The sequence below is a fragment of the Microcaecilia unicolor genome, chromosome 6, assembly GCF_901765095.1.
Source record: "Microcaecilia unicolor chromosome 6, aMicUni1.1, whole genome shotgun sequence".
Classification (NCBI taxonomy): Eukaryota; Metazoa; Chordata; class Amphibia; order Gymnophiona; family Siphonopidae; genus Microcaecilia; species Microcaecilia unicolor.
The window spans coordinates 319,543,966-319,570,957 of record NC_044036.1 but is presented as its reverse complement, the minus strand read 5'-3'; the positions used below and the strand labels follow the sequence as shown (position 1 = coordinate 319,570,957).

The window sequence follows — 26,992 nt, the reverse complement described above, 5'->3', positions numbered from 1 at the left end:
ACACGCCCCCATCAACTTTGTCCGCATCCGCGACGGATTGCAGTTGAAAACGTCCAAAAATCGGCTTTCGATTATACCGCTTTATTCGTTTTTGTGAGATAAACGTCCATCTCCCGATTTAGGTCGGAACTTGGGCGTTTTTCTCGTTCGATTATAAGCAGGATGGTCACTTTTTTCAGCCTGATCTCTCTCTATATAACCTGCTAATTTAACTGTTCATAACTGCACGAGGATAAATTTGGGGGAGCCTTGAGCTGGCAATGCTGTCTGTCCTGAAGAGATCCTATATACTGGCAGAAGGCTTTCAGTTTTGAATGAGTGTGTGCCTTGCTTTCCTCTTCAGATGATTGCCTCTCTTCTATTTTGTGATGGAGAAGTGCTTTTATTTTCCTTCACAAATTTTTTTATTATACACCACTTTGCTTTGTTTGCCAAAAAAGGTGGCTTATTAAATTCAGTAAACAATTTAGAAGTGGACATGCCATGTTATAACTTGCTGCCCCACAAATAAAGCAGTGCACTTGGATATTTTATTTTTGTTACATTTGTACCCCGCGCTTTCCCACTCATGGCATGGTAGAAAAAAAGTTTAAAAAAAACCCCCAGTTGCAAATGCTGCCTTTTTGCTGGGCTAATGGTGTTTGTGGCTAGCTCTTCAGAACCAGGGCTTCCTTTCTTAGATCAGTGTAAGCATTTTTTTGCTTTGACCTGATGAAAGGTGCTTAGCTTTCAGTAACTGGTCACACATTGTATGAAGTGAGCCCAGTAAAACCCAGTCTTGCAGAACAGAAGGCCAAAGGGCCCAGAAGCCTTTCCCTAGATTAGATTGCACCCTCTGGGGGATGGGAAGTGGTTTCCTGCGGCTTCTCCTTGTGCTTCCAGCCAGGTTTTCATTCTCCATCTGTCTGAATACTGACATTCTGCTTCTTTGAATGTGGTTCTTCTGTTTTCCAAAGTTGGTGTGTCTCAGTGTTGACACTTCTTTATCATGATGAAGTACAGAATCTGGTACTGCTTAGGTTACTTCAGTGGGCATGTGCCACAGAAAAACAGCACATGCCCACTGGTGTTAAACATGCTGGGGCCTAGGGCAAAAATTTGGGAGGGTGCCCAAAACCCACCAGCAGGCTATCTTCTTCAGCTTCAGGTAGGCTTAGGGGCCTCCTGTAACATAGGAACCCAAGGCAGCTGCCTTGTTTGCACCCCCTTAACACTGGCCCTGGCACTGAGGATGCACTCGCACCCCAAGACTGAGGTTATTGTGAGAGACATGTCATAATCCTCAATGATATGTAAAGGTAAACATGGGGGCCATCTCGTGTTTCATTCTGTAGCGTGTCACATTCTCCTATGAGCTGTTGGGTCGGTGGTTGCAGTCAGGATGTTATGGAAGCAGAAATGCTGAGACAGCTGCCCGAGGTCAGCCTGTGGCAACATACAGTCCATCCTTTTGCAGCAGCAGATTAAGTCTCACGTCCTCTTTAAAGTGAACTCCTCCAAGGAGGAAGCAGCCATAGAGGATGACGTTGGAATAATCCATCTGTAAACTGGTGGTGCAGAGTCAAGCAGCTAAATGTGGACCAGAACCCGTTGGAGAGAAATATTCACTATTGCCACATATTGGGGTGGGTGGTGTATTAGTCAGATGGGAGCTGATAGATTCTGGACAGTGTTGCCAGATGGGTGGGTTTCCCACCCAGTTGGGCTGGTTTTTAAGCCAGGATGCTGGAAATTGGGCTTCTTTTTTGTTGCAGCTGTGCGGGGTTTGTGCTCTTTTCCGGGGCTTCTATTGGTCCAATTTGGTCCAATAGAAGCTTTTCCGGGGCTTCTATTGGTCCAATTTGGTCCAATAGAAGCTTTTGCGGGGCTTCTATTGGTCCAATTTGGTCCAATAGAAGCTTTTGCGGGGTAGGGTTGACAGGGGCGGGGTTAATGACATCAGAGATGATGTCAGGGGCGGGGCTAACAACGTCAGAGGTGACGGGGGCGGGGTCGGTGACGTTGAAGGCGGGGTTTGACTTTGGGTGGGTTTTGGGCTGGTTTAGGGCCGATTTTGGGTGTGGAAAATTTTTCCCATCTGCCCACACTGATTCTGGAAGTGGGAAAGCCTTTGGGCTTCCATTCAGACAGGGATCCTATGTGTATCTGTCCCCTGCCTCCCAGTAAACCAAAGCCTTTGATCCGAGATTAAATGGCATTACTGTAGCAGTTGTTCTGAACAAACTTTGCTTTCACTGTTCTATTTTGGGGCAGTGTTTTCCTACCACTAGTGAAGGCCAGGCCAGCTGGGACATTGCTTTTTCCGTTTTTCTGATAGTCTGTCGATTGCGCCTTCGTGTCTGTTCTCTGTATATATTCTACATCTCCCTCCTCTTACAGGGCTGCTGGTTGGCTCCAGATTTCCAGCATAGACTTTATAATTATAAAATTGTCTTTACTCTCTTCATGGAACAGTTATGCAAAATGGTTTACAAATTATAAACCTGCAAAATGTTTTTATTTTGTGTTTAACATTTAAACACACAAGACAGAAAAACAATAGACAACAAATCTTGCCTTTACCCCCCCCCACCCCCGCATGCATGGATTTCATCATGCTTCCAGAATTCAGAGCTAAAAGCCCCCATGCGTGCAGTGGGGTAAAACCCAGCACTGGAACAACATGTCCTCCAGTTGGTACTCCACTTGCTCCTGAGCTGTGGGGCACTGTGCTTTGTAGGGCTTGTTTTTAAGATTTTCACAGCTGTTAATATTTTTGCTTGACTTTCTCTGTGGCAGGGGTTCTCAACCCAGTCCTTGGGACATACCAAGACGGGTTTTCAGGATATCCTCAGTTAGTACCGTATTTTTCGGACTATAAGACGCACTTTTTTCCCCCCAAATTTGGGGGGGGGGGGGTGCGTCTTATAGTCCGAAGGTAGACTTCTTCCTACTCACGCGATCTTCCCTGGTGGTCTAGTGACGTCGGGGCAGGAAAGACCCTCCTCTTTCCTGCCCAGCGCACTGCTCTCCATCCTCCTGTATGCAGCTTGACGGTCTCGGCGAGATTCAAAATGGCCGCCGAGAATTGAAGTCTTGGCGGCCATTTTGAATCTCGCCGAGACCGTCAGGCTGCATACAGGAGGATGGAGAGCAGCGCGCTGGGCAGGAAAGAGGGGGCTCTTTCCTGCCCCGACGTCACTAGACCACCAGGGAAGATCGCGTGAGTAGGAAGAAGTGGTGACAGGGCCGGGGGGAGGGCGGGATTCGGACAAGACGCACCGGAGCACCTAGGTTTTAGAGTTGGGGAAAAAGGAAAATTTTTTTTTTTCCTATTTCCCTCCTCTAAAACCTAGGTGCGTTTTATGGTCCGGTGCGTCTTATAGTCCGAAAAATACGGTATGTATGTGAGAGATTTGCATGCACTACCTCCATTCTCTGCATGTTCATTGTGAATATCCTGAAAATGTGACTCGCTAGGTATTTATTTTATTTATTTATTCATTCATGATATTTATACCCCACATTAGCCTGAAATAGACTCAAGTTAAATGTGGCTTACAAACAAACAATAAAGTGAATAAAACATAATAATGTACAGAATATAACACAAATTACAATAAGTTCAAGAAGCAAATTAATACATGTGCAGCAAGAACCAGGGATTTCGACTGTCTTAAGGACAAACAAATAATTAAGGGTGGCTAGGTGAGAGTATAATTAGGCAGAACTAGATGGGAAATGAGATTAAGAAAAGGATGTGGGTAAAATTCAAATAGAGTTCTTTGTATTCAGAAAGGCCAGACTGAAGAAATGTGTTTTCAAAAGACTTCTAAAAGTTAGGTAATCATCTGTAAACTTGATTTAGGAAGAGAATTCCACATTTTGGTGCCTTGATAGGCGAAATTAGCAGAGCAAATTGTTTTATATATCACATTCTTACAGGTAGAGAAATATAGACAAGATAGTCTCTAGATGATGAAACAGCGTTATGAGGGGGTAATTCAGTAAGATTATTCATATATGATGGGACTTGACCAAACAGAATTTGGTAAATGAAAACGCATTGTATGGTATTGTATTGTATTGGTATAGCCTGAGGATTGGATTGAGAAACCCTGTAGTAGGGTTCAGAAAACATTAGGGCCTTAGTCTTCACTGTTAGCAGTTCAGGTTTTCAGGATACATTTAATGAGTATTCATATGAGAGAGATCTGCATGTTTGTTGCCTTCATTGTATGCAAATTTATCATGCATATTCATTAGAGGTGTCCTGAAAACCTGACTCAAGGTAGTAATTATAAAGCAAGTTTTACCCATGGGAAATGGTTATTATAAAAGTGCATGGCTGAATGTGTGTGCAAATGACTTAACCCTTCCTTGCCCCAGGTGCAAAACCTAGGGGCCCTTTTACAAAACAGCAGTAAAAAGTGGCCTTACGTGGGTCTTTCTTGCACGCTAAAGCCATTTGTACCGCTGGGGTAAAATGACAAAATTTTCCTATTTTTTGTATTAATGGACACATGCTAATTTTGCAGTTAGCGTGTAGCCATTAAAACAGAATAGTGCATGAGCCCTCACTACCACCCATTATGCAGTGCTAATTGGTTAACACACAGCAATGTAGCTGCGTTGACTTCTTGGCACAGAACATGTCCACTCTCCACTGCCAGACATGCCTTACTGCAAAAAAAAAAAAAAGTATTTTTAGCATGTGAGTAGCGCACACACTTGCCAAAATTACTGCGGATACCTCAGCACACCCTGCTGTACACCACTTTTTTTGTTGAGGTAAGCATGCGTTGGTTCTTATCGCAGCTTGTAAAAGGGCCCCTTAGCTTGTGAGCTCACTAGGGACAGAGCGAAAGTACCTGTTGCTAATATTCCAAACCGCTGTGATTATACCACAGAAAGGCAGAATATTAAGAATAAGGGCACATTCTTTTACATGGTTTGTATATCGGCGTATCCAGAATGGCGTTCTGACAAAACTTGCATGGCATATGTATATTTGCATTTGTGCACTGCTGGGGGCAGTTTGGGAAGTTTGTTTTATGAAAGCACATTCATGCCTAAGTTGCCTTTATAAAGTCTTCAAAACGCACCCAGTGTAGCTTTTATAATACTATATCCACATCGGAAATCTACTTTGTAGGAAAGACCATTCATTTATTGTTATTGGCACATTTTATAAACAGCCTGTTGTTAAATTACCCTCCCTCCCACTTTAGATCCAAAGCATTCCACACAGGGGTTATAAACTCGTGGAAATAATTAAAAAATAAATATACTTTTTCCAATTGAATCCAGGTGGGCTTGGTCTACATGTTCAACCTGATTGTGGGAACAGGAGCTCTCACCATGCCCAAGGCCTTTGCTACTGCTGGTTGGCTCGTCAGTCTCGTTCTTATCATGTTTCTGGGCTTCATGAGGTAAGCTGTTTCTCCTTCATCTTTGTTATTCATTTGTGTCAGTTTTTCTCTGTTTGGTCTTTATTTCAGTTGTCCATCAGCATTTTTCTCTCTGCATAGCGTGATAGCCTGTATATTTTTCTTTCTTCTACCCAGTTGTCTGTACCTCTGTGACCCTGATAGCTAATGGGAATCTGGAGGTCAGTGTGTGGCAAAACAAGGGACTTATGTCTGTTATTTATTATGTGGCTTTATGGCATATTTTTCCCCAGTGCATTTCTCTTGTTTGGCCAGCAGGTGGTGTCTGTCCTCTGCTTTAAAGCTGTTGCAGAGATGACTGTTTTCCTTTCAGCTTAAGCCCTGAGGAGAAAGTAATCTGCACTGCTATTGGCCAAATACCCTCTCAGTGCTAATGTCCTGGGTTCTGATTAGCCCTGAAGTGCAAAATCCAGCCAGAATGTACTGGACTCCCCCAGTCTCAGAGAGAGGGAGTGTGGAGGGTTAATATCAATGCAATGAAACTGTTCAAAAACCTGTGAGCAGTTATATTTCTGAACTCCCCAGGTACTATTCAGGTAGTAATAAAATGTCTAGTTAGTTTTACTGTTGATACCAGTTATTTTACCTGTTATTGTTTTTCTAATTTCATCTTTTTTTCACTGTTCTGTTCCACTTTTCTGATAATAAACCTATTAGTTTATTAGCTCTGTTGTCCTGGACTGACTGAGAATCCTGGTGGTTTGTATTCTTGGTCTGTATGTATTTTCTAGGAACTGTAGGACCTCTGGGATTGTGGCCCAGTGTCTTTAGAAACCACTGAGGAGATAATGTGCGGGTGAGAGACTTGCCCAGAGGCAAGAGAACCCAGTGGGGTGGAGGGTATGTCATTGTAGAGCACGTTCACAGGTGCAGGCAGGCCTGAGGACTGCTAGGACAGACCCTTTAGGTGGGCCGCAGGGTTAACCATAGGTGGGTGGTAGGCATTTCATGACAGTGTTTTGATTTTTAATATTTCACTCTGCTGCTGAGGGCTTTGGGATTTCAGTTGTCACTTTGGGTTTGCTCCACACTGAGTTCTTTGTCCTGCTGCTGCATGTATCCTGTAGAAAACCTTCAGTCCCTGCTAGGGAGGTGGAAAATCATTACATGGCACCCATTGAAGGTTTGCTGGCTTTTCACACCAGGAAGAGTAATTTGTTGACTAATCTTGATAAATGAGTGTAGCATGGAGGGCAATTACAAAGCATTTTGTTGACCTAAAGAAGATTGATTTTGGTATCCTAACAAAAAGAAAGTGAAATTATTGTTTGGCAAATGGAAATAATGACTCTCTTTTGATGGGTCATGCATAGGGAATTCTGTGGAAACCTGCTCATTCAGGATTGTGATCTGGTGCCTTGCAAGGCTCCCCACCATGACACCTTACACAACGGGTGACAAGGTGCCATGAGTGTCACAGCCAGCTGTCATCTCGCAGTTTCAATTTAACTTTAATTTTCTGTTCTGTCCTTTTGTTTGAACATTATAGTACATAGTAGTGTCCTGTCCATAGCTAGCTTGCCTTGCAAAGCTCGAGCTCAGTAGTGACTTGGTGCCTTGCCCAGTTCGTGTCACAAGCAGCTCACCATTTGCACTGTAGTGATCATATTTTTTGCACACATTCTGTTGCAGCCTCATTTGCTTTCGGCCTGCAGTATTTGTGATCTGTCTCAATGGCAGCACTCATTGTTCATAAGTAATCTTGTTGTTTTTTTTATGTTTTTTTCTTTCTCCTAGTTTTATGACCACAACTTTTGTCACGGAGGCCATGGCTGCTGCGAATGCTCAGCTCCGCTGGAAGAGGCAGGAAAAAGAGAAAGTAATCCTCATCTATTTCCCCCTCCCCCCCCCCCCCCAATACCTTTTTTTTATTTTTAAATCAAGCCTTTTATTCACCTGTTTTGTGGTTTCCAAGGTAATAGCTTCAGTAGGTAAGACTTTGGATCAGAAAAGTGAATGTGGACTATGGTAAAGTGGGTTGTGTGTTCAGATTTGTTCTTGTCAGTGGCACCCAAGAAATTCTAGCTATGGGGTGACAACTTCTTTAAAAGTGTACAGAAAAGATAAAAGACACACTTTTAAAGTTGCCACCCCATAGCTAGAATTTCTTGGGTGCCACTGACAAGAACAAATCTGAACACACAATCTACTTTACCATAGTCCACATTCACTTTTCTGGTCCAAAGTCTTACCTACTGAAGCTATTACCTTGGACCTAGACGTTCAAATATTTGAAAGGTATTAATCCGCAAACGAACCTTTTCCGGAGATGGGAAGGTGGTAGAACGAGAGGACATGAAATGAGATTGAAGGGGGGCAGACTCAAGAAAAATGTCAGGAAGTATTTTTTCACGGAGAGAGTAGTGGATGCTTGGAATGCCCTCCCGCGGGAGGTGGTGGAAATGAAAACGGTAACGGAATTCAAACATGCGTGGGATAAGCATAAAGGAATCCTGTGCTGAAGGAATGGATCCTCAGGAGCTTAGTCAAGATCGGGAGGCGGGGCTGGTGGTTGGGAGGTGGGGATAGTGCTGGACAGACTTGTATGGTCTGTGCCAGAGCCGGTGATTGGGAGGCAGGGCTGATGGTTGGGAGGTGAGGATAGTGCTGGGCAGACTTATACGGTCTGTGCCAGAGCTGGTGGTCGGGAGGAGGGGCAGGTGGTTGGGAGGCGGGGATAGTGCGGGGCAGACTTATACGGTCTGTGCCAGGGCCGGTGGTGGGCAGCGGGGACTGGTGGTTGGGAGGCGGGGATAGTGCTGGACAGACTTGTACGGTCTGTGCCAGAGCCGGTGGTTGGGAGGCAGGGCTGGTGGTGGGGAGGTGAGGATAGTGCTGGGCAGACTTATACGGTCTGTGCCTGTGCCAGAGCCGGTGGTTGGGAGGTGGGGCTGGTGGTTGGGAGGCGGGGATAGTGCTGGGCAGACTTATACGGTCTGTGCCCTGAAGAGCACAGGTACAAATCAAAGTAGGGTATACACAAAAAGCAGCAAATATGAGTTATCTTGTTGGGCAGACTGGATGGACCATGCAGGTCTTTTTCTGCCGTCATCTACTATGTTACTATGTCTTGATAGAGCTCAATAAAGAAGAATGACTGTCTTTTGGACTATTTCAGTACTGGACTTGTGTATGTGTCAATGCTACTTTCTAGTCGAGGTTACAGTTGTAATAAAGTGGAATTGCTTGCATTCTGGTCTTGAGTTTTCCAAGTAGTAGGATATTCCATATGTAGGGTGAGATGGTCCTATGAAGTTGAACCTCTTATATAGTTGCCATTCCAATTGTTTGTGAAAAGAGCCAATAGTTTGGGAGCCAATGTTCGAACTTTGGGAGTTAGCTAGTGAAAATTCCCCTCTTTCTCTTCCCCCTCCCCCTTGTAGACATGTAGTGAGATGCATAAATTGAAATAAAGCGGTGGCATTGGACTGTTCGTATGGCACAGGTTGAATGTCTGGTTATTTCTGAATAAAGTTGTCCAGTTAAATTCCCGTGTGATTAAAAAAAAAAAGACATCTTGCTATTCTTTGTAATCCACAGATCACATACATTTATTTATTTATGATAAATTAACTAGGCAGTGAGCTTGCCCAGGTGATTGTAATCACTCTCTATTCCCTTCACTGAAAGAATAGATTGGAATATGGCTATTCTCACTCTATGAACCTCGTTCTAGCTTCAGCACTGAGGAGACAGGCTAGCAAAACGATGTGCTGTGTTCTGTGTTCCAGGTGGAGGAGGACGACTCGTGTTCTTCTGAATGTTCTGATAATGAGAATCTGATCCAGGATGGCCTCGAATGGTCAGAGACCCGTCCAATCCTGTCAGTGCGTGAGTGTATTTCTCCATCATCACATCGCCTCATCCCCATCACCTTGAGTCCAGCTGTCACAGAAACCATCCTCGGTCTCTGACCTCCTTGAGTCCTACTGTCATAAAAGGTGTCCCTGCCTTTTACTGCCAAGGTGGCCACGTTTACAACATGTATATTTTTGGGGACCCAATAGCTTGATCCTCTTCTCCCCTTCCTCTCCTCCCCCACGCCATCTGGCACCATGAATCTTCATTCAGAACTACCTGACCTCTTCCCCGTTGTCTAATGATCTCTCCCTCTGCCCTCAGAATCCTGTGTCATGGGCTCTAAATGACCATGCCTCCCCCCACCCCAGGGCTGTAAATGTTTTGCCTCTGTAGCATCACCAGCCAACTTGCTATGCAGAAGGCATGATCAGGAGCTGAACTAGATAGTACACAGCACTGCCGCTGGGCTAACCGTTGCCATGACTTTAACAGATGACATCTTCTATGTTGCTGCCAAGATGAAAGAACAGAGGGAGGGCTGACTGTTTTTTCTGTTGGTTCTTGACCCTCCCCTTTCTCCCACCAGAGCGACGTGGATCACGTGACTTTTTTGAGATTGTGGAGCGGGTAGAAATGGGGCAGATGGCATCCATGTTCTTCCATAAAGGTAAGGGCTGGTATTGCACAGAAAGGTACATTAAGTCTCAGCCTGGGCACTGAGCACTCAGTACGAGTGAAGTATTCAAAGCCATCTGTGGAAGTGGGCTGTTTAAACTTGCATACGCTTAAACATGTAACTCTGCCTGCATTGTCTGGTGGTGCTCGTGAGGGTGTATTTAGGTGAGGGGAGGGAAATAACATGTATAGATGGAAACTTAATGCATGTAGACTAGTGGTTAGGGTGGTGGACTTTGGTCCTGAGGAACTGAGTTGGATTCCCACTTCAGGCACAGGCAGCTCCTTGTGACTCTGGGCAAGTCACTTAACCCTCCATTGCCCCATGTAAGCCGCATTGAGCCTGCCATGAGTGGGAAAGCGTGGGGTACAAATGTAACAAAAATAAAATAGATACTATTGGAGATTTTACATGGAATGTTGCTATTCCACTAGCAACATTCCATGTAGAAGGCTGCGCAGGCTTCTGTTAGTCGTCCTGCACGTACTTGCAGGATGTCAGACTCACAGAAGCAGAAGCCTGCGCGGCCACATTGGTGATCTGCAAGGGCCAACTTCTACCTGGAATGTTGCTAGTGGAATAGCAACATTCCATGTAGAATCTCAAATAGTAGCAACAGTGGAGGAGTGGCCTAGTGGTGGACTTTAGTCCTGAGGAACTGAGTTCGATTCCCACTTCAGGCACAGGCAGCTCCTTGTGATTCTGGGCAAGTCACTTAACCCTCCATTGCCCCATGTAAGCCGCTTTGAGCCTGCCATGAGTGGGAAAGCGCAGGGTACAAATGTAACAAAAATAAAATAGATACTATTGGAGATTCTACATGGAATCTTGCTACTATTGGAGATTCTACATGGAATGTTGCTATTCCACTAGCAACATTCCATGTAGAAGGCTGCGCAGGCTTCTGTTTCTGTGAGTCTGACGTCCTGCACGTATGTGCAGGACGTCAGACTCACAGAAGCAGAAGCCTGCGCGGCCACATTGGTGATCTGCAAGGGCAGAGTACTACATGGAATGTTGCTAGTGGAATAACAACAGTAATAACAGGAATCTCAAATAGTAGCAACAGTGGAGGAGGAGTGGCCTAGTGGTTAGGGTGGTGAACTTTGGTCCTGGGGAACTGAGGAACTGAGTTCCAATTCCTACTTCAGGCACAGGCAGCTCCTTGTGACTCGGGGCAAGTCACTTAACCCTCCATTGCCCCATGTAAGCCGCATTGAGCCTGCCATGAGTGGGAAAGCGCAGGGTACAAATGTAACAAAAATAAAATAGATACTATTGGAGATTCTACGTGGAATGTTGCTACTATTGGAGATTCTACATGGAATGTTGCTATTCCACTAGCAACATTCCATGTAGAAGGCTGCGCAGGCTTCTGTTTCTGTGAGTCTGACGTCCTGCACGTACGTGCAGGACGTCAGACTCACAGAAGCAGAAGCCTGCGCGGCCACATTGGTGATCTGCAAGGGCTGACTTCTACATGGAATGTTGCTAGTGGAATAGCAACATTCCATGTAGAATCTCAACTAGTAGCAACAGTGGAGGAGTGGCCCAGTGGTTAGGGTGGTGAACTTTGGTCCTGGGGAACTGAGGAACTGAGTTCCAATTCCTACTTCAGGCACAGGCAGCTCCTTGTGACTCTGGGCAAGTCACTTAACCCTCCATTGCCCCATGTAAGCCGCATTGAGCCTGCCATGAGTGGGAAAGCGCAGGGTACAAATGTAACAAAAATAAAATAGATACTATTGGAGATTCTACATGGAATGTTGCTACTATTGGAGATTCTACGTGGAATGTTGCTACTATTGGAGATTCTACATGGAATGTTGCTATTCCACTAGCAACATTCCATGTAGAAGGCTGCGCAGGCTTCTGTTTCTGTGAGTCTGACGTCCTGCACGTATGTGCAGGACGTCAGACTCACAGAAGCAGAAGCCTGCGCGGCCACATTGGTGATCTGCAAGGGCTGACTTCTACATGGAATGTTGCTAGTGGAATAGCAACATTCCATGTAGAATCTCAACTAGTAGCAACAGTGGAGGAGTGGCCTAGTGATTAGAGTGGTGGACTTTGGTCCTGAGGAACTGAGTTCCAATTCCTACTTCAGGCACAGGCAGCTCCTTGTGACTCCGGGCAAGTCACTTAACCCTCCATTGCCCCATGTAAGCCGCATTGAGCCTGCCATGAGTGGGAAAGCACGGGGTACAAATGTAACAAAGAAATTCTGCCTGCAGGAAAAGCAGGCACAAATGTTTTGCTTGTGCTTTTTCCTATGGCAGTAGATGACTAATGTGCCCTGATTATGGGTAAAAAGTACTCATGATTTTTGCATCAGTACAGGCACTTTTTTTGCTTCCCAGGCCAATCAGTTACCCAAATGTGAATCATGTTGCAGTGTTTTGGCCAGAGTCAACAGGGGGCAGTGTAAGCACATGCAACATTTTAACCTCCTTCTGAAGAGCTTTCAGTAGTCTACTGAACCGAGATCGTATCCATAATTTGTGAATAGTTTTCCACTGTTCCTTGTGTCTTTCACATTCCCCTTCCAAAGCCTCTGTTTACTCTTGCCATGTTTCAGACGTTTACTCATCTGATTTGTGGGCCCATCTCCCTCTTTGTAGTTAGAAACCTGGCGTTAATACTTGTATTTAAAGATGTATTCGAGCTCATCAACTCTCTGGTCTTGTATTCAGTGGTAGCACTTGATAAATACGGTCACAGGACCCTGTCAGCAAAGAGGAGAGCTATTTTTATCTTAACTTACTGCAAATTGGTTGTACCAGAGAGCTTAATGAATTTGTCTCGTTTCCAAGGGAAGGAGTTCATCATTAAAGGACTTTCTCCTTTATTGAAATATTTTGGAAGGAAGCATTGAGAAATGCTTACTATAAGAATTTAAATTTCTTCATATCCCATCCAAAATGCCTTCTCTACACCAAAACTATACCTGCCTGTAAAATTCATTACTGATTTGTTTCCCTAATTATAGTGTGGTACAGGAGTGAGCAATTTTTTCCCCTTGGTATCTTGTTTATGGATGTTTTGCTGTGGGGGTAGATAGTACCTATAAATGAGGCCCCAGGTAAACGCAAAAATGCAGAAAAAGAAGTAAGGCCCAGATGCACTAAACGTTTTTCATCGTTAAATGAGCCCTTAAGGAAGAATTTCCGATCCTTTCCATGCACTAAAGCCTATTTTTCGACGGTAGTAACAGCTAACGAAAACGGAATGGAGATGAGCAATTAGTGTGAAAACCCCATTGAAACGACATGCACTAACCTTTTCCGATTGCCTTTACGCAGGAAAAAGGCAGGAAAACTAACGAGAGGTCTGGACCTCTCGTTAGGACAGCTCTGTGCCAGGAAAAAGTGTTAAGTGAAAAAATAAACAAACTTTGAGCCAATCCCAGCGCATTAGCAGAGCTAAAAGCGCTGTGATTGGTCCAAAGGACCTCAGAAAACACATAAAAAAATAAAAATAAAAAAAGGATCGGGAGGGGGCAAGGGCGCTCATCAGGAGCGTCCTGTACGGACAGCCTTGCCCCCCCCCCCCGCTGCTCCCCACTTTCCGCCGCTTCCCCCACCCCGAAAAAGCAAACTTCTAGAAGTCCCTGCCCCCCCTCCCTTCCTCACTACTCTCTCACCTCAGCTCCGCCTCCCGACATCCTCCGTCCGTGCCCCGCCCCCTTTTGGGGTTGTCGCCGCCATTCCCCTCCTCCATCGGGCCCCCCTTCCTCTTACCGGGCCCGTGCAGCGCCTCTCTCCTCTGTCCGAAGGCGCTGCACGGGCAAGAAGAAAGCTGAATCAGCTGATGCCTGCCTTTGCGATGGCGCGTCTTTCTCCTGCTGCGCCCGCCCCTGTCTGACGTCAGTAACCTACGTAGGTTACCGACGTCAGAAAGGGGCGGGCCCAGCAGGAGAAAGACGCGCCATCGAAGCTGGGCGAAGGCAGGCATCAGGCTTTCTTCTTGCCCGTGCAGCGCCTTCGGACAGAGGAGAGAGGCGCTGCACGGGCCCGGTAAGAGGAAGGGGGGCCCGATGGAGGAGGGGAATGGCGGCGACGACCCCAAAAGGGGGCGGGGCACGGACGGAGGATGTCGGGAGGCGGAGCTGAGGTGAGAGAGTAGTGAGGAAGGGAGGGGGCAGGGGCTTCTAGAAGTTTGCTTTTTCGGGGTGGGGGGAGCGGCGGAAAGTGGGGAGGGGGGGGCAAGGCCGTCCGTACAGGACACTCCTGATGAGCGCCCTTGCCCCCTCCCGATCCTTTTTTTATTTTTATTTTGATTTGGGAGCCATGTGCTTGCGATTTGACTGTGTTTTGAACGTTTCTGGCATGCGCAGAGCAGCCAGCATAACGCTTGGCTGCTTTGCGCATGCTTTACGAGCCGATTACCGACGGGGATTGGTGCATCGTTCTTTCCAATACCGCACCAAACTTTTTGGGGCTGTGTTTTTGGAGCATGCTTCGTTATTTGAAATTCGGTAAAGGTTTTAACGTTTCTGATTTTTTTACGTTTGCTTGATGCATCTACCCCTAAGTGTCCCTTGCTGCTTCCGCATCCCCCTGCTTCACAGTCTTCTCAGCTACTGTCTCGCAGTCCTCTGCCTTAACAGCATCTCTTTCACATATCCCCTTTAACCCCTTTCACACAGTGTCCTCTCCAGACACAATGGCTGCAATCACTCAATCTCCAGCGGCTCCAGTCATAGCTTGGGGCTGTCTCTTCAAATGAGACCTGATGTAGTAGTGAGGAGGAGGGTTGCGTGGTCTCTGGCCATGTCCTTCTTTACCACCCGAGGCCCAGTTTGAAAGTTTTTGAACCTTGTGGGACACTGTACAGCATGGAAAAGAGCGGCAGCCCAGGCCAAGCAGCAAAATAGGATGCGGCATCTTCCATGCCACTGCTCTCTTCCCTGCCGCTGCCCGATCAGTATGGTAACTGAGGAAGAGAATCGGAAAGGTGGGGGGGGGGGGGGGGGGAGCTGAGAAGGAAGAGAGTAGTCTGTGCTGAACTGAAGGAGTTGCTGCGGGGAGCACTGTGCTTCCCCAGCTGGGCCCATACTACTACTATAAATCACTTCTATAGCGCTACCAGTCGTACGCAGCGCTTTACAATTGAACATGAAGAAAGACAGTCCCTGCTCAGAAGAGCTTACAATCTAAATCAGGACAAACAGACAGGATCAATAAGGATAAGGGAAGGGCAGACAGGAGGACACAAGGATAAGATAAAAGGGACAAGTCAGGAGTCGAAAGCAGCATCAAACAGGTAGGCCTTTAGCCCGGATTTGAAGGCAGCCAGGGATGGAGCTAGACGTAATGGCTCAGGAAGCCATGCTACTTACATCTCATTTTTTTAATCTGCTGGCAAACAGTTGATGCTTTTTTTTTTCTAATTTTTTAGTGTGTACCTTTTTTTTTTTTTTAGTGATTTTTGCCAAGGGCTGACTTTTTGGTCAGTCTGCCTGTCAAGAGGGCAGTGAACCCAAAAGTCAGGCCCATGGTAAAATCAAAAACATAAAATCAGTTGTTCACTGGAATTCCCAAAAGCAGTTGTAGGTGAGGAAGCTGCATTAGCAAGCCATTAAATTCAAATCCATACTACAGATATATAATTTACATAGGTGTGTTGAAAATTGACAAGATAAGGACAAGTTTGGCCCATACAGTCTGCTCAGTTGTTTGTCTTGTTCTGTGCCAGGGTTTCTCAATCCAGTCCTTGGGAGAAACCCCCAAGCCAGTCTGGTTTTCAAGGTAGTCACAATAAATATGCATGATATAGATAGATATTTGTGTATTTACTTTATTTATTTGCATGCATGCATGCACTGCCTCCATTATATGCAAATATCTCAGGCATAGTTATTGTAGCTATCTTGAAAACCTGACTAGCTTGGGGTTCCCTGAGTCTGTTCTTGCTCTAATCTGGGTTGAGAAACCCAAATCTCTACCATTTTGGGTAGATAAGTGTTTTGAATTTTTATACATCAACCGATACTAGCTCACCTGTGATTAACAATCAGTCAATCCTCTTTCTACTGTATGGGTCCAAAACATGTTTACATTCCATTACAGTGCTGGGCTTCAGCACCTCCACTGGTTGGTTACACCAAGTCTTATCTTCCTTGTTGGGTCTTACAAGTCCCATACTTATTCCACCTTTCACTACTTAGCTTTGATATAAAAACCTCACTGTTTGGTGACAGTTTGGATTATCTGGAAACAGCCACCCACTCGATGTGCAAATTACTGCAACCTTCTTAGAATCCTAAAGCAGCTTCACCACTGCTGGTCTATTATTACCATGGCCACCCTCTGCCTATTGATTTGCATTTTGCCCTCTTTGGCCCTCCTTAAAAATTCCATGTGACTAAGCAAACACTCAAGGCACCTGGCTCCTTTCTACTGTCTGAATCACCTACCTTCTCTTACTGCTGCGTTCTGCATCTGCATTAATCATGTTTAGATCCTGCCACAGTTTTGGCTATTACTTCTGGAGTAGCCATTGTAGCACTCCACTGTTACTTGAGAGTCAAGGAGCTGGTAGAAGAGACAGTTAGCAGGTCTCTGTGATGTGCTGACTATGATGGGGATATCATGGAGGCCAGATCTCTCTTGGGGAGCACAGTCTGCAGTTCTGAAGTTTACACTTTCCCATTTGTTTTTTGCTTTAGTGGGAATCAACTTGTTTTACTTCTGCATCATTATCTATCTCTATGGAGACCTCGCAATCTATGCGGCTGCCGTTCCCATCTCCCTCATGCAGGTGACCTGGTGAGTTCTAGTCTCTCTAATTCTTGTGTGCTTAGGGAGTGTTACTGGTAACTTATAATCTGTGGTTGCTGAGAGTTCTGTGCTTTCTCAGTGGGTGTCACCAAGCATGCTTGAGTGTGTTGTTGCTCGAATCTCTGTTATTGTTCAGTGGATGTCGCCAAGCATGCTTGAGTCTATACTTGCTCAGTGCGTGTCACCAGGCATGCTTGAGTCTTGTTCAGTGGGCATCACCAAGCATGCTTCAGCCTATTGTTGCTCTGACCTCTGCACTTGCTCAGTGGTTGTCACCAAGCATGCTTGAATCTGTTCTTGCTCTAATCTGTGTTCTTGTCTGCACGTCGCCAGGCACTTGTTAGCATGCTTTTGCTGAGCGCTGTTCAGTTTGCACGATGAGGCACTGTTCCGTGACACTTGGGCTGCATCATGCACAGATACATCACTGCTCCTAATTCATTTTATATACCTAGTGTGAATGTACCTGTTATCCCATGCATTGGTGAGCTTTCTATTGCTCGGAGCTCTTTATACGTACATATATGTAGGGGCTGAATGTTATTGTCAGTAACGTCACTGTTTAAATACAGGGCTCTATTATGTTACATGGTGTCTGCATGCAGGGCCTTTCAGAGAATCACAGAAACCCGGGCCAGTGCAGATTGAGGTCCCAGACTTTTAACTGTAGAAGTAATATACGACTCTCATTTGCTTACCTGAAGGTTTTAGTCTACAATCCTTGAAATTATTTGCAGTAAAACGTGTTTATCTTAAAAATGCTTTCCTGTCGTTTTTAATTCAGGAAAAATTTAGTGTCATAACCATGGCCAGCCCACTGAGGAGCTCCTGCCCCATTGTAGAACAATGATGGGGTATAAAAACAAATTAAAAACTGAAAGCATATTCATCCGAAGCCATTGATGTAGACAGCCTGAGAACGTGCTTAGCATGTTCAGATATTTTTGAGCTTCTTAGCAAGTACAACTTGCCACTTCCAAGAAAGCTGCCATTTTCTGGGTTACGTATATGTTGTGCCAAAGAAAGGTAATCTTTCAGAAAGAGTAAGAACAGTGTTCAGTGTACATTTTAAGAATTTGGCTCCGTTATCAGTTTCTCATTTAACAGAAAAAAAACAAATAAAACTTATTGTTTTAAACAAATGGATGATGTCTTTCTATGTGAGACCCAGGACAAATAGCCCTGCTGGCTCCCCACCCCCCCCCCTTAACCTCAGTAGGCCCTATATACAGATTTCATCTTTGAACTTGTACAGGATCAATGTATGCAAATGACTTTCTCCTCTTCTTCGTCCAACCACTGTCACACAGTTCAACTGGTAATCAGTCCTGCAGTGTTGGCAAAGAGATGAAAAATGACACCGACCAGTGCTGGGGTTCACTGCGACGGATTGATGCCTACAGGATCTACCTGGTGAGTCTCGGAGATGGTGACCTCCATCGTAAAGCCTCCAGGATTGCTTCTGGCTCTTGTTTCTCTAATTCCTGTCTGCTTTATGGATATTGTATCCCAAGACCCAGTAGTTCTCTCCGGTTTCTTTTCAGCTTCGCGTGCAGACGGTTTCTTCTCTTTCATTCACTGCATGTCCTGAGAACAGGATGGAAACTAGTGTCACCCTCGGTGGTTCTGGTTTGGTGGTCTATATATTTAACAGAGAGCCCTGTGTACAGTGCAGCCCACCAAGAGATTAGGCTAGCGGCAGATCTTCAGGATAGAGATCATCTTTGTTTTGGGGGGGGGGGGGGGATCTTTAGTTATAAATTCCAGTAAGCTACTTTTCAAGTACATCCTTGGTCAAAATATAACAAATTAACAATCATAAGTTGTCATAGTACAATATAAAATGACACATAACAAAAAGAAAAATCACCATTAAAAATCAGATTTAAAAAGTATCATGGGTTGATTCTGTTGTAACTCTGTGGTTCTGTTTGTGTCTAGCAAGCGCACGTTGTTTCCCACGGTGTGGTACATGATGTATCAGGCTTTATACTTCCTGTAGCACTGATCCAGCATCATTGAATAGAAAAGGCTTCTCATCCAGAGTTCCCCTTTCGTAGCCTTTCTGAACCTGGCTGCATGTGTTCTAGCCTCTGTGGGCTTGATTTTTATAACAGGAGGTCTGAAGATTTGTTTGTTTTTAGAAGCCTCTCCACGCCTTTCTACCTAGCTATAGGCATGCCACTGAGCCTTTCTACCTAGCTATAGGCATGCCACTGAGGCACAAGAGTATGGCATTGATAGGTACAAGGTAGCTTGGTATATTTGTCCTTGATGATAATGGCAAGTTAAATGTTATGTAATTTTATTATGACTTTTTGTTGGTATTAATTTTTGTACAGTTTAACTTCCAAGAATTGTAGATTGTGTGGAGTGTAAGTCTCAAAAAGGTGGCATATTTATAAAATAGGCTCCCTCCCTTGTACCAAAAGGGATGAAGGGCTTTCTGAAATGTGCAATATCAGTGGTAGAGATGGCGGCAGATGCATCTACAATAGCACTGGAGCACACAAGTAACAGTTTTATTAAAAATAGAAAGAGTTGGAATACAAGATCTTACAACAGCAAAGTGGACTCAATTTCAGCAAATATAGAAATGTTTCTGATTTATGCTGACTACCACAGCTTGGAGAGGGGATTTTGAATTTTCCATAGTTCGTTCGAAGTGTGTTCTTGTTGTTGATTGATGGTGTTTAGTGCAGCATATAAAAGACTGAAGGGGGGGGGGGAGAAAATATTAAAAGTGTTAAACACAACGGTATGATTAAGGTGCAGAGAACTAAGTATGAGATTGTCTTTGATATGGTATAATAATGCAGCTATTTGTGTTGTAATTTTGATTCGATAAACAGGGTTTAAACATAACAAAGGCTCCCCAGATCCCACTCCAGTAGCGCTCAGATGCCGACACATACGTTTCCATTTGCTTTGAAGTTGGCATAAATATCTATATGTGTGTATTTTATATAAAATATGCATTTATCCTAACTCCACCTCCACTCTGCCCAAACTACACCCCTGGGAACGCTTACATGCAGATTGTGTGAAGCTTTACATTTTGCAAGTGTTACATGAATATGCAACTTTATGGAAGCCTTTTTATGTGTGGGGAAAAAATGACCCCACCCTCCCCCACATGACTGGGCTGCCAAGAAATGAAACTTTTCATGGTGCACCAAACCGGGCAAAGAGGTTTCTGTTTGGTTTTCTCTCCTCTGCACATTGTTTGTTCTGTCGCTGTCTGTAGTGAACCCTTAAAGCCAGAACTTGCCTCTTCTGTGACCGCAGGGGGCCAGTGTACTATTTCAGGGGTGACCAAATTCAGATTTGTTTGTCGCCCTTTCACCAGTCTCGCAGAATCTATTTGTTTAATGTCCTCCCTTGCTGTCTCCTGATAATTAGTTTTTGCTAATTGGTAGCTGGGTACAGTGTATTGGAAATGGCCCACTGATTCTGGTAATGAGATGTAGCAGGCGTGGAATGGTTATTTATACTGGCCACTTTTTGTATTATTAGAAATAATTACCCTCTATAATTCCTGTGTGCCACAGTAGTGATATTTTCTGCAACTCTGTTGGTGAGGTTTTGCCTCGGTTCCATTTGAGGCACTCAGTGTTGGTGGGGCCTTATTAGTATAGATGCTGGGAGATCTCCCCCCCTCCCTCCCCCGTACTGTCTTCCTCTCTTGGTAAATTACAACTCTATATCTGGTACTGTACTGCTGGTAGCATGGAAGCATGGATCTGCTTGTCCATCCTGTGGCTTTCGCTAGTTGGACCTGTCCACTTGACTACATAAGGTTTGCAATTAAGTGGTAGGATGACCTTGTTGACTGTTCACTTGAAGAGAGTGAATGACACAGTTGCCCCATTTTACCATCCTCATGTTCATCTCCCTCTTTCTTGTATATACATTGTCCCTTTTGTCCTTGGGTTGCCTCTTCCCTTCACCCCTTTGTTACACGTTCACCTTTTCTGTTGTATACTGCTCTCATCTTGCATATATTTAGAATACAGTGTTTGTCCTTATCACATTATTGGAAAACGCACAAATTCAAGAACTAAGATTTTCTTCCAGTGTGTTTTCGTTTGAAGTCATAATCTCTCTACCTGTGAGGTGAAGCCACAGCAGCAGATGGTGGTATCATCTATCAAAAGTGAACTGCACGGAAGGGATTTAGCAGAAAGGGAAAACAAACTTAACAGGAGAACTGCTGTTGTCATGTAAAGGAGATGTAAGGATGCTAATAGATGATGTATCCTGGCTTTGAACCCGGCTCTCAGGTTTGCACCGGGGTTTGGGAGACAGTGATACAGCACACAACTCTAGCATCCCGGTTTCTTGGCCAAAGGGGTCAGCTAAATATGGAGGTGATTTAAATTCTTGGGGATCATTGCAGTGGCGTTCCTAGCCTGGATGACACCCGGGGCGGATCACCGATGCGCCCCCCCCTGGGTGCAGCGTGCCCCCCCCCTGCGAAATGACACCTCCCCTCCCCGGGTGCATGCCGCTGGGGGGGGGGGGGGGTTCCAGGGCAGAGGGAGCTGCAGCGAACGAGCGAAGTTAGCGAACTCGGAGCCGACAAAGACCCCCCCCCCTCCCGGTACGCCACTGGATTATTGGTGTCGTCTTGCCAGGAGAGTTCTGACTGCCTTCAGAGTGGCTTTGGACTATTTTTATTACCTGACATTTCCTTTCTGTGTAAGATGATCCCTCTGCTAGTCTGGGAATTCAGAAGGGGTTTAACATGGAGAGAAGATAATTAGAATTGCCTGGCAACTCAAAACACTTTTATGGTCCCACACCCTCTCCACATGCTAGCTCGCTCCATACTTTACCTTCTCCCCCTGCATTCGTTCTCTTACATCATCTCCCTCACACTGTTTATTTCTACACACTTACGCTCTTGACTTCACCATACACTTTCTCCTCATGCTTTCTTGTACCCACTCTGCTCCTGTGGTTTTTCTACTTCTTGTCTGTGCTCCTTATTTCCCCCTTAACACTTTTTTTTTCTCTCTGTGTCTCTCTTCCCCCCACCCCACATGCTCTCTCCTTGATTTGCCTGCTTTGGGAACCCTGTCAGCTTAGATGCTCTGGCCATGCCTCCTTTTAGTCACCTGGCAGGGCTTCAAACTCTACTAGCTCCTCTGCTCTGGCCTCAACTTCACCACTTCATGCCTTTTTTGGGTTTGTCCCTACCACCCTCCACCTGTCAGCATCACAGAGAAATAGATGGACAAATCTAAAACAAAATCCTGTTTCATAGTATAAAACACGCAAGAAATGTGCGTGTGACTTTTCTAAAGTGTGCTTGGGTGATGAATGACTAGTTCTGTAAAAGATGTGACCATTGGGAAAAAAAATTACATGCGTCAGTTCTGGGGAGATCTTGTAACCCCTCCGTGTGTCGTGCCCAATGCTTCTCTGCAGGAAGTAGGAGCCTGGTGCTAGCGCTGCAAAGAAACGTCACAACTTCTTTTAATTATTTAAAAGAGATATTATTGCTTTATCAAATTGCGTCTTGGCTTCCTCCTTTAAAACTGGAAAATGATTGAAGATTTCCCTCTGCCTCTCAATATCTTCCGAACCCTGGCAGAAGGAGCTCATCAGGAAAGTGGTTTCGTATTTAATTACTCCCTGCGTCTAAATGATATTATGCCTATTACTCATAAAGATAATTGTCATTAGTCCTTTCAGAATAAAAGAATGGAGGCAATCATGGAATGGTGCAGATGTCTGATTTCTGTGTGTGAGGTGTGAGGGGGAGGGGAGAGTTAGAGGTACTGCCACAGAAACTGGTTTTCTTTCTTAGTCTGCAATCCGTTGCACCCTTTATTGGATGGATGGCTTTAGTGTACACAGATTGTTCAGGTAACTTTTAAATATGTTAGTCTTTTTTTTATTCGCAAAAATCAACAGAAGTAATGACAACAACTTAGATGATGGCTAATTAAAAACTAGTTGTCCCATCCAGTTTATGGCCTACACGGCTAAGGATATATCCCGCAAGTTCCTCGACCTTCACTTCCCCGGTTGTAAAGGACTAAAGTACAAGCAGATGCATGATACCACATTCTCGTACTTGGGCACGAAATTGTGGAATGCACTGCCTACAGACCTGAGAACAATCAACGAAACAACTATTTTTCGCAGATCTCTAAAGACATATCTCTTCAACAAGGCATACAATGAGACCGTTCACTTGTCTATTAGATTGTAAGCTCTTTGAGCAGGGACTGTCTCTCTTTGTTAAATTGTACAGCGCTGCGTAACCCTAGTAGCACTCTAGAAATGTTAAGTAGAAGTAGTAGTAGTAGTAACTAACGGGCACACAAATCCGCCTGACACTCACCTACTATAACTGCCTAACCACTATAACTACCTAATCACCCCTTTCTTCTTCCTTCTACCCTTACCTAACCTCGACACAATATTAAATGTATCTGTCACCCTACAATGATTTTGCTAACAAAATATGTAAGCCACATTGAACCCGCAATGACTATGTTGTTAAAACTATGTAAGCCACATTGAGCCTTCAAATAGGTGGGATAATGTGGGATACAAATGCAATAAATAAATAAATATGTACCAGTTGCCTGTCGCATATCGCTTCTTGTCAAAGTCGGGTTTGTTTTCTCTTCATTTCTCTGCTGTTATGGGGAGATAAATGTGTGGTTGTATTGCAGAGGTTTAGGTGTCTCTGGTGCAATCACATGTTTTAGTAAACCCCCAACTTGAAGAGAAGCTGACGCAAATTTTATGCAGGTACCAAGTTAAATATAAGGCATAACTTATCATTTATTTGCAGTTTTTTTTTTTTTTTGGGTTAACAAATTGAGAAGAAAATGACTATGAGAGGATGTCCAAACGTTTGCCTCTGCCAGTCTGTACTTTGGAGCACTTCCTTTGGCAGAAATACTGCTTTCAAACGTTTCCTGTAGCCAGCTAAGTGGTTTTGGAATATTTCCCCACTTTTCTAGCTGAAAACACTTATATCTCCCTGTAGGCGCTACATGCTTAGAGATTTCCCCACAGATTTTCAGTAAAATTCATGTCTGGACACTGTGAAGGTGATTTTGAAACCTTCATCTTTCTTCCCTACAAGTATATCGATGCCGAGGTGTTTCGGATCATTGTCTTGCTGAAATATCCAACCTCTTTTCAGTCTCTGTTTTTTTCTTCATTGACTGCAAGACATTAGCGTCTAGGATATTTAGGATATTGATATGTTGAATACTTTCTTTCACCTGCATAACATTTTCCTGTGCTACTGGCTCTCACAAAACATAATAGAGGTGTTATGTTGGGCAAAAGGCCGAAGCTGGACAATTTGTACAGTTTGTGTCTCACAAATGGCAAAAGACAGGTGTAGATGACTTTGTCATGTGCTGCAAGTGAGGTGCTGTGCAGCTCAGGGGCGGGGGTGGGGGGAAGACTGGTAAGTTGAGTACTGTCAACAGTATTTGGCGTTGACATATGGTTATAACCAAGACTTCCATCGTGTTTGGCTACCTTTATGTGGTTGGCGGGGGGGAGACTTGCCAACCAGTGTTTAAAGCTTGGGCGACTGTGGCCCGCATAGTGGCAGGTTGTTGGGCAGACTGGGTGGACTGTGCGGGTCTTTATCGGCCATCATTTACTGCGTTACTGAGTTGGATTCACTCCCATGCGTAATGATTTGCAGGATATTCTTTCATACAAACGCTTCGCAGGGATCTGTACTGAGGCTGGTGCTTTTAACATATTTATAAGTGATCTGGAAATGGGAACAGTGAGTGAAGTGATCAGATTTACAGATAACACAACACAAAATTCTTCAGTTATTAAATCGCATGTGTATTGTGAGAAATTGTAGGAGGATACTGGGAGCCTTTGCGGCTCATTTTCAAAGCACTTAGCCTTACAAAGTTCCATAGTAACCTATGGAACTTTGTAAGGCTAAGTGCTTTGAAAATACGCCTCTTTGTATCCAAATAGGGGAAAATAACCCAAATTATAGCTACAGGATGCTAGGTTCCACTTTAGGCGTTAACACCAAGGAAAAGAATTTAGGGGTTGTTGTGAAAAATGATTGAAATCTCTTCTGCTCGGTGTGCAGCAGTGGCCAAAATAGCAAACAGAATTTTAGGAAGAATTATGAAAGGAATAGAAAAATGCCTCTATTACTCCATGGTGAGACTGCATTTTGAATATTTATTTATTTAGATTTTGCTCACACCTTTTTCAGTAGTAGCTCAAGGTGAGTTACATTCAGGTAGACTGGGTATTTCTCTGTCCCAGGAGGGTTCACAATCTAAGTTTGTACCTGAGACAATGGAAGGTTAAGTGACTTGCCCAAGATCGCAAGGAGCAGCGGTGGGATTTGAACTGGGCACCTCTGGATTGCAAGACCGGTGCTCTAACCACTAGGCCACTCCTCCACTAGCAACATTCCATGTAGACACCTGCCCTTGCAGATTAGCAATGCGGCCGCGCAGCCTTCTGTTTCTGTGAGTCTGATATCCTGCACGTACATGCAGGACGTCAGACTCACAGAAACAGAAGCCTGCGCGGCCGCATTGCTGATCTGCAAGGGCAGGTGTCTACATGGAATGTTGCTAGTGGAATAGCAACATTAACATTCCATGTAGAATCTCAAATAGTAGCAACATTCCATGTAGAATCTCAAATAGTAGCAACATTCCATATTCCACTGCACTAACCACTAGGCTACTCCTCCACTAGCAACATTCCATGTAGATTCTCACATATTTATTTATTTAGATTTTGTTCACACCTTTTTGCAGTAGTAGCTCAAGGTGAGTTACATTCAGGTACACTGGGTATTTCTCTGTCCCAGGAGGGCTCACAATCTAAGTTTGTACCTGAGACAATGGAAGGTTAAGTGACTTGCCCAAGATCGCAAGGAGCAGCGGTGGGATTTGAACTGGCTACCTCTGGATTGCAAGACTGGTGCTTTAACCACTAGGCCACTCCTCCACTCCAATATTGTGTGCAAATTCTGTTCATTGTATCTAAAAAAAGATATAGTGGAATTAGAAAATAACTCCTACTACTACTTATCATTTTTATGAGCAAAGGCTAGAATGTGGGGCTCTGCAGCTTGGAGAAGAGACTGTTGAGGGCAGATATGATAGACGTCTATATAAAATCCTGACTGGATGAGAGCAGGTAAATGTGAACTAATTTTTACTCTTTTAAAAGGTGCATAGAAGGGGACATACCATGTTGTTATTAAGTAGCACATTTAAAAGAAATCGGAGAAAGTTTTTTATTTTTTTTTTACTCAATGCATAGTTAAGCTCTGGAGCTTGTTGTTGTGAGATGTGGTAAAAGTAGTTAATGTTGCTGGGTTTGGGAAAATGACTTGGAAGAAAAGCCTTTAAAACGAGGACCAGGAGAGAGCCACTACTTACCCTGGGAATAAGTAGCCAGGAATATTACTACTCTTTGGGATCCTGCAATATTCTTGTTTTCTAGATTGGCCATGTGACAAAACAGTGGGCTTAAGCCTGTAACTTTTATTAATTACTAGTAAAACATGCCCGTTTCAGGCGCAAATGAAACGGGCGCTAGCAAGGTTTTCCTCCCGAACCCCCCCTCCCTCCCTCCCTCCCTGCTCACCCCTTTGGCGTTGTGAAGGCACTGACCGCCATTGTTGCGGACCTCGTCAACGCACGCCAACGCCACCTTCAGTGTGCTGAGTCGTTGGTTGTGAAGCCACTGACGCCATTGCTCCGCCCTCGACGTCATCACGTTTGATGCGAGGGCGGGGCCCCAACACAGTGATTTCGGTGGCTTCACCACCACGAACCCTACGAACCGGAAGGAAGTGCCCGGAGGCACTGACAGTGACGTCAGTGTCCTCAGAATGTTGAGGGTGAGTTTATTATATAGGATTTCTTGGAAGTGTATTTCTCTAGTTTGGCCAGCAGGTGATGCATGTTTATGTTTAAAGCTGCTACAGAGAAAAGACCTGCTCCGCCCACATGCACACTCCCTTGCAGTTGCATGCTATACAGATTGTACACTAATCCCTGGATTCTCTATAGCATAGCGGAAATTACACATGCAAATCCAGTCGCATTCGGAATCTGTGCATGCAGTTTAACAAGCCAGTCAGCGCCAATAAGTGCCACTTAAGCAATTATTGAATTGGCATTAGAGTTTACGCACTCAACTTGCTAGGCGTATTCTGTAAAGTGGTGCATGTAAACTTTAATGCACGCTGCCAAAAAGGGGGCATGGAATGGGCAGACTATGGACGTTCAGAAAATCTACACGTATGGTTATAGAAT

At 44.7% G+C, this 26,992-nt stretch overlaps 1 protein-coding gene across 2 annotated transcripts in view; it reads left to right on the top strand.

Annotated features, from left to right (window-relative positions):
- The window catches only part of TMEM104 (transmembrane protein 104), a 147,734-nt gene that overhangs the window by 19,281 nt on the left and 101,461 nt on the right, over positions 1–26,992 (top strand). For both annotated transcript variants that reach the window (XM_030208332.1, XM_030208330.1), the window contains exons 3-8: positions 5,290–5,411; positions 7,167–7,248; positions 9,161–9,260; positions 9,817–9,897; positions 16,577–16,676; positions 17,999–18,101. In XM_030208332.1, the coding sequence (XP_030064192.1) occupies positions 5,290–5,411; positions 7,167–7,248; positions 9,161–9,260; positions 9,817–9,897; positions 16,577–16,676; positions 17,999–18,101 (588 nt within the window). The remainder of the gene's footprint in view (positions 1–5,289; positions 5,412–7,166; positions 7,249–9,160; positions 9,261–9,816; positions 9,898–16,576; positions 16,677–17,998; positions 18,102–26,992) is intronic.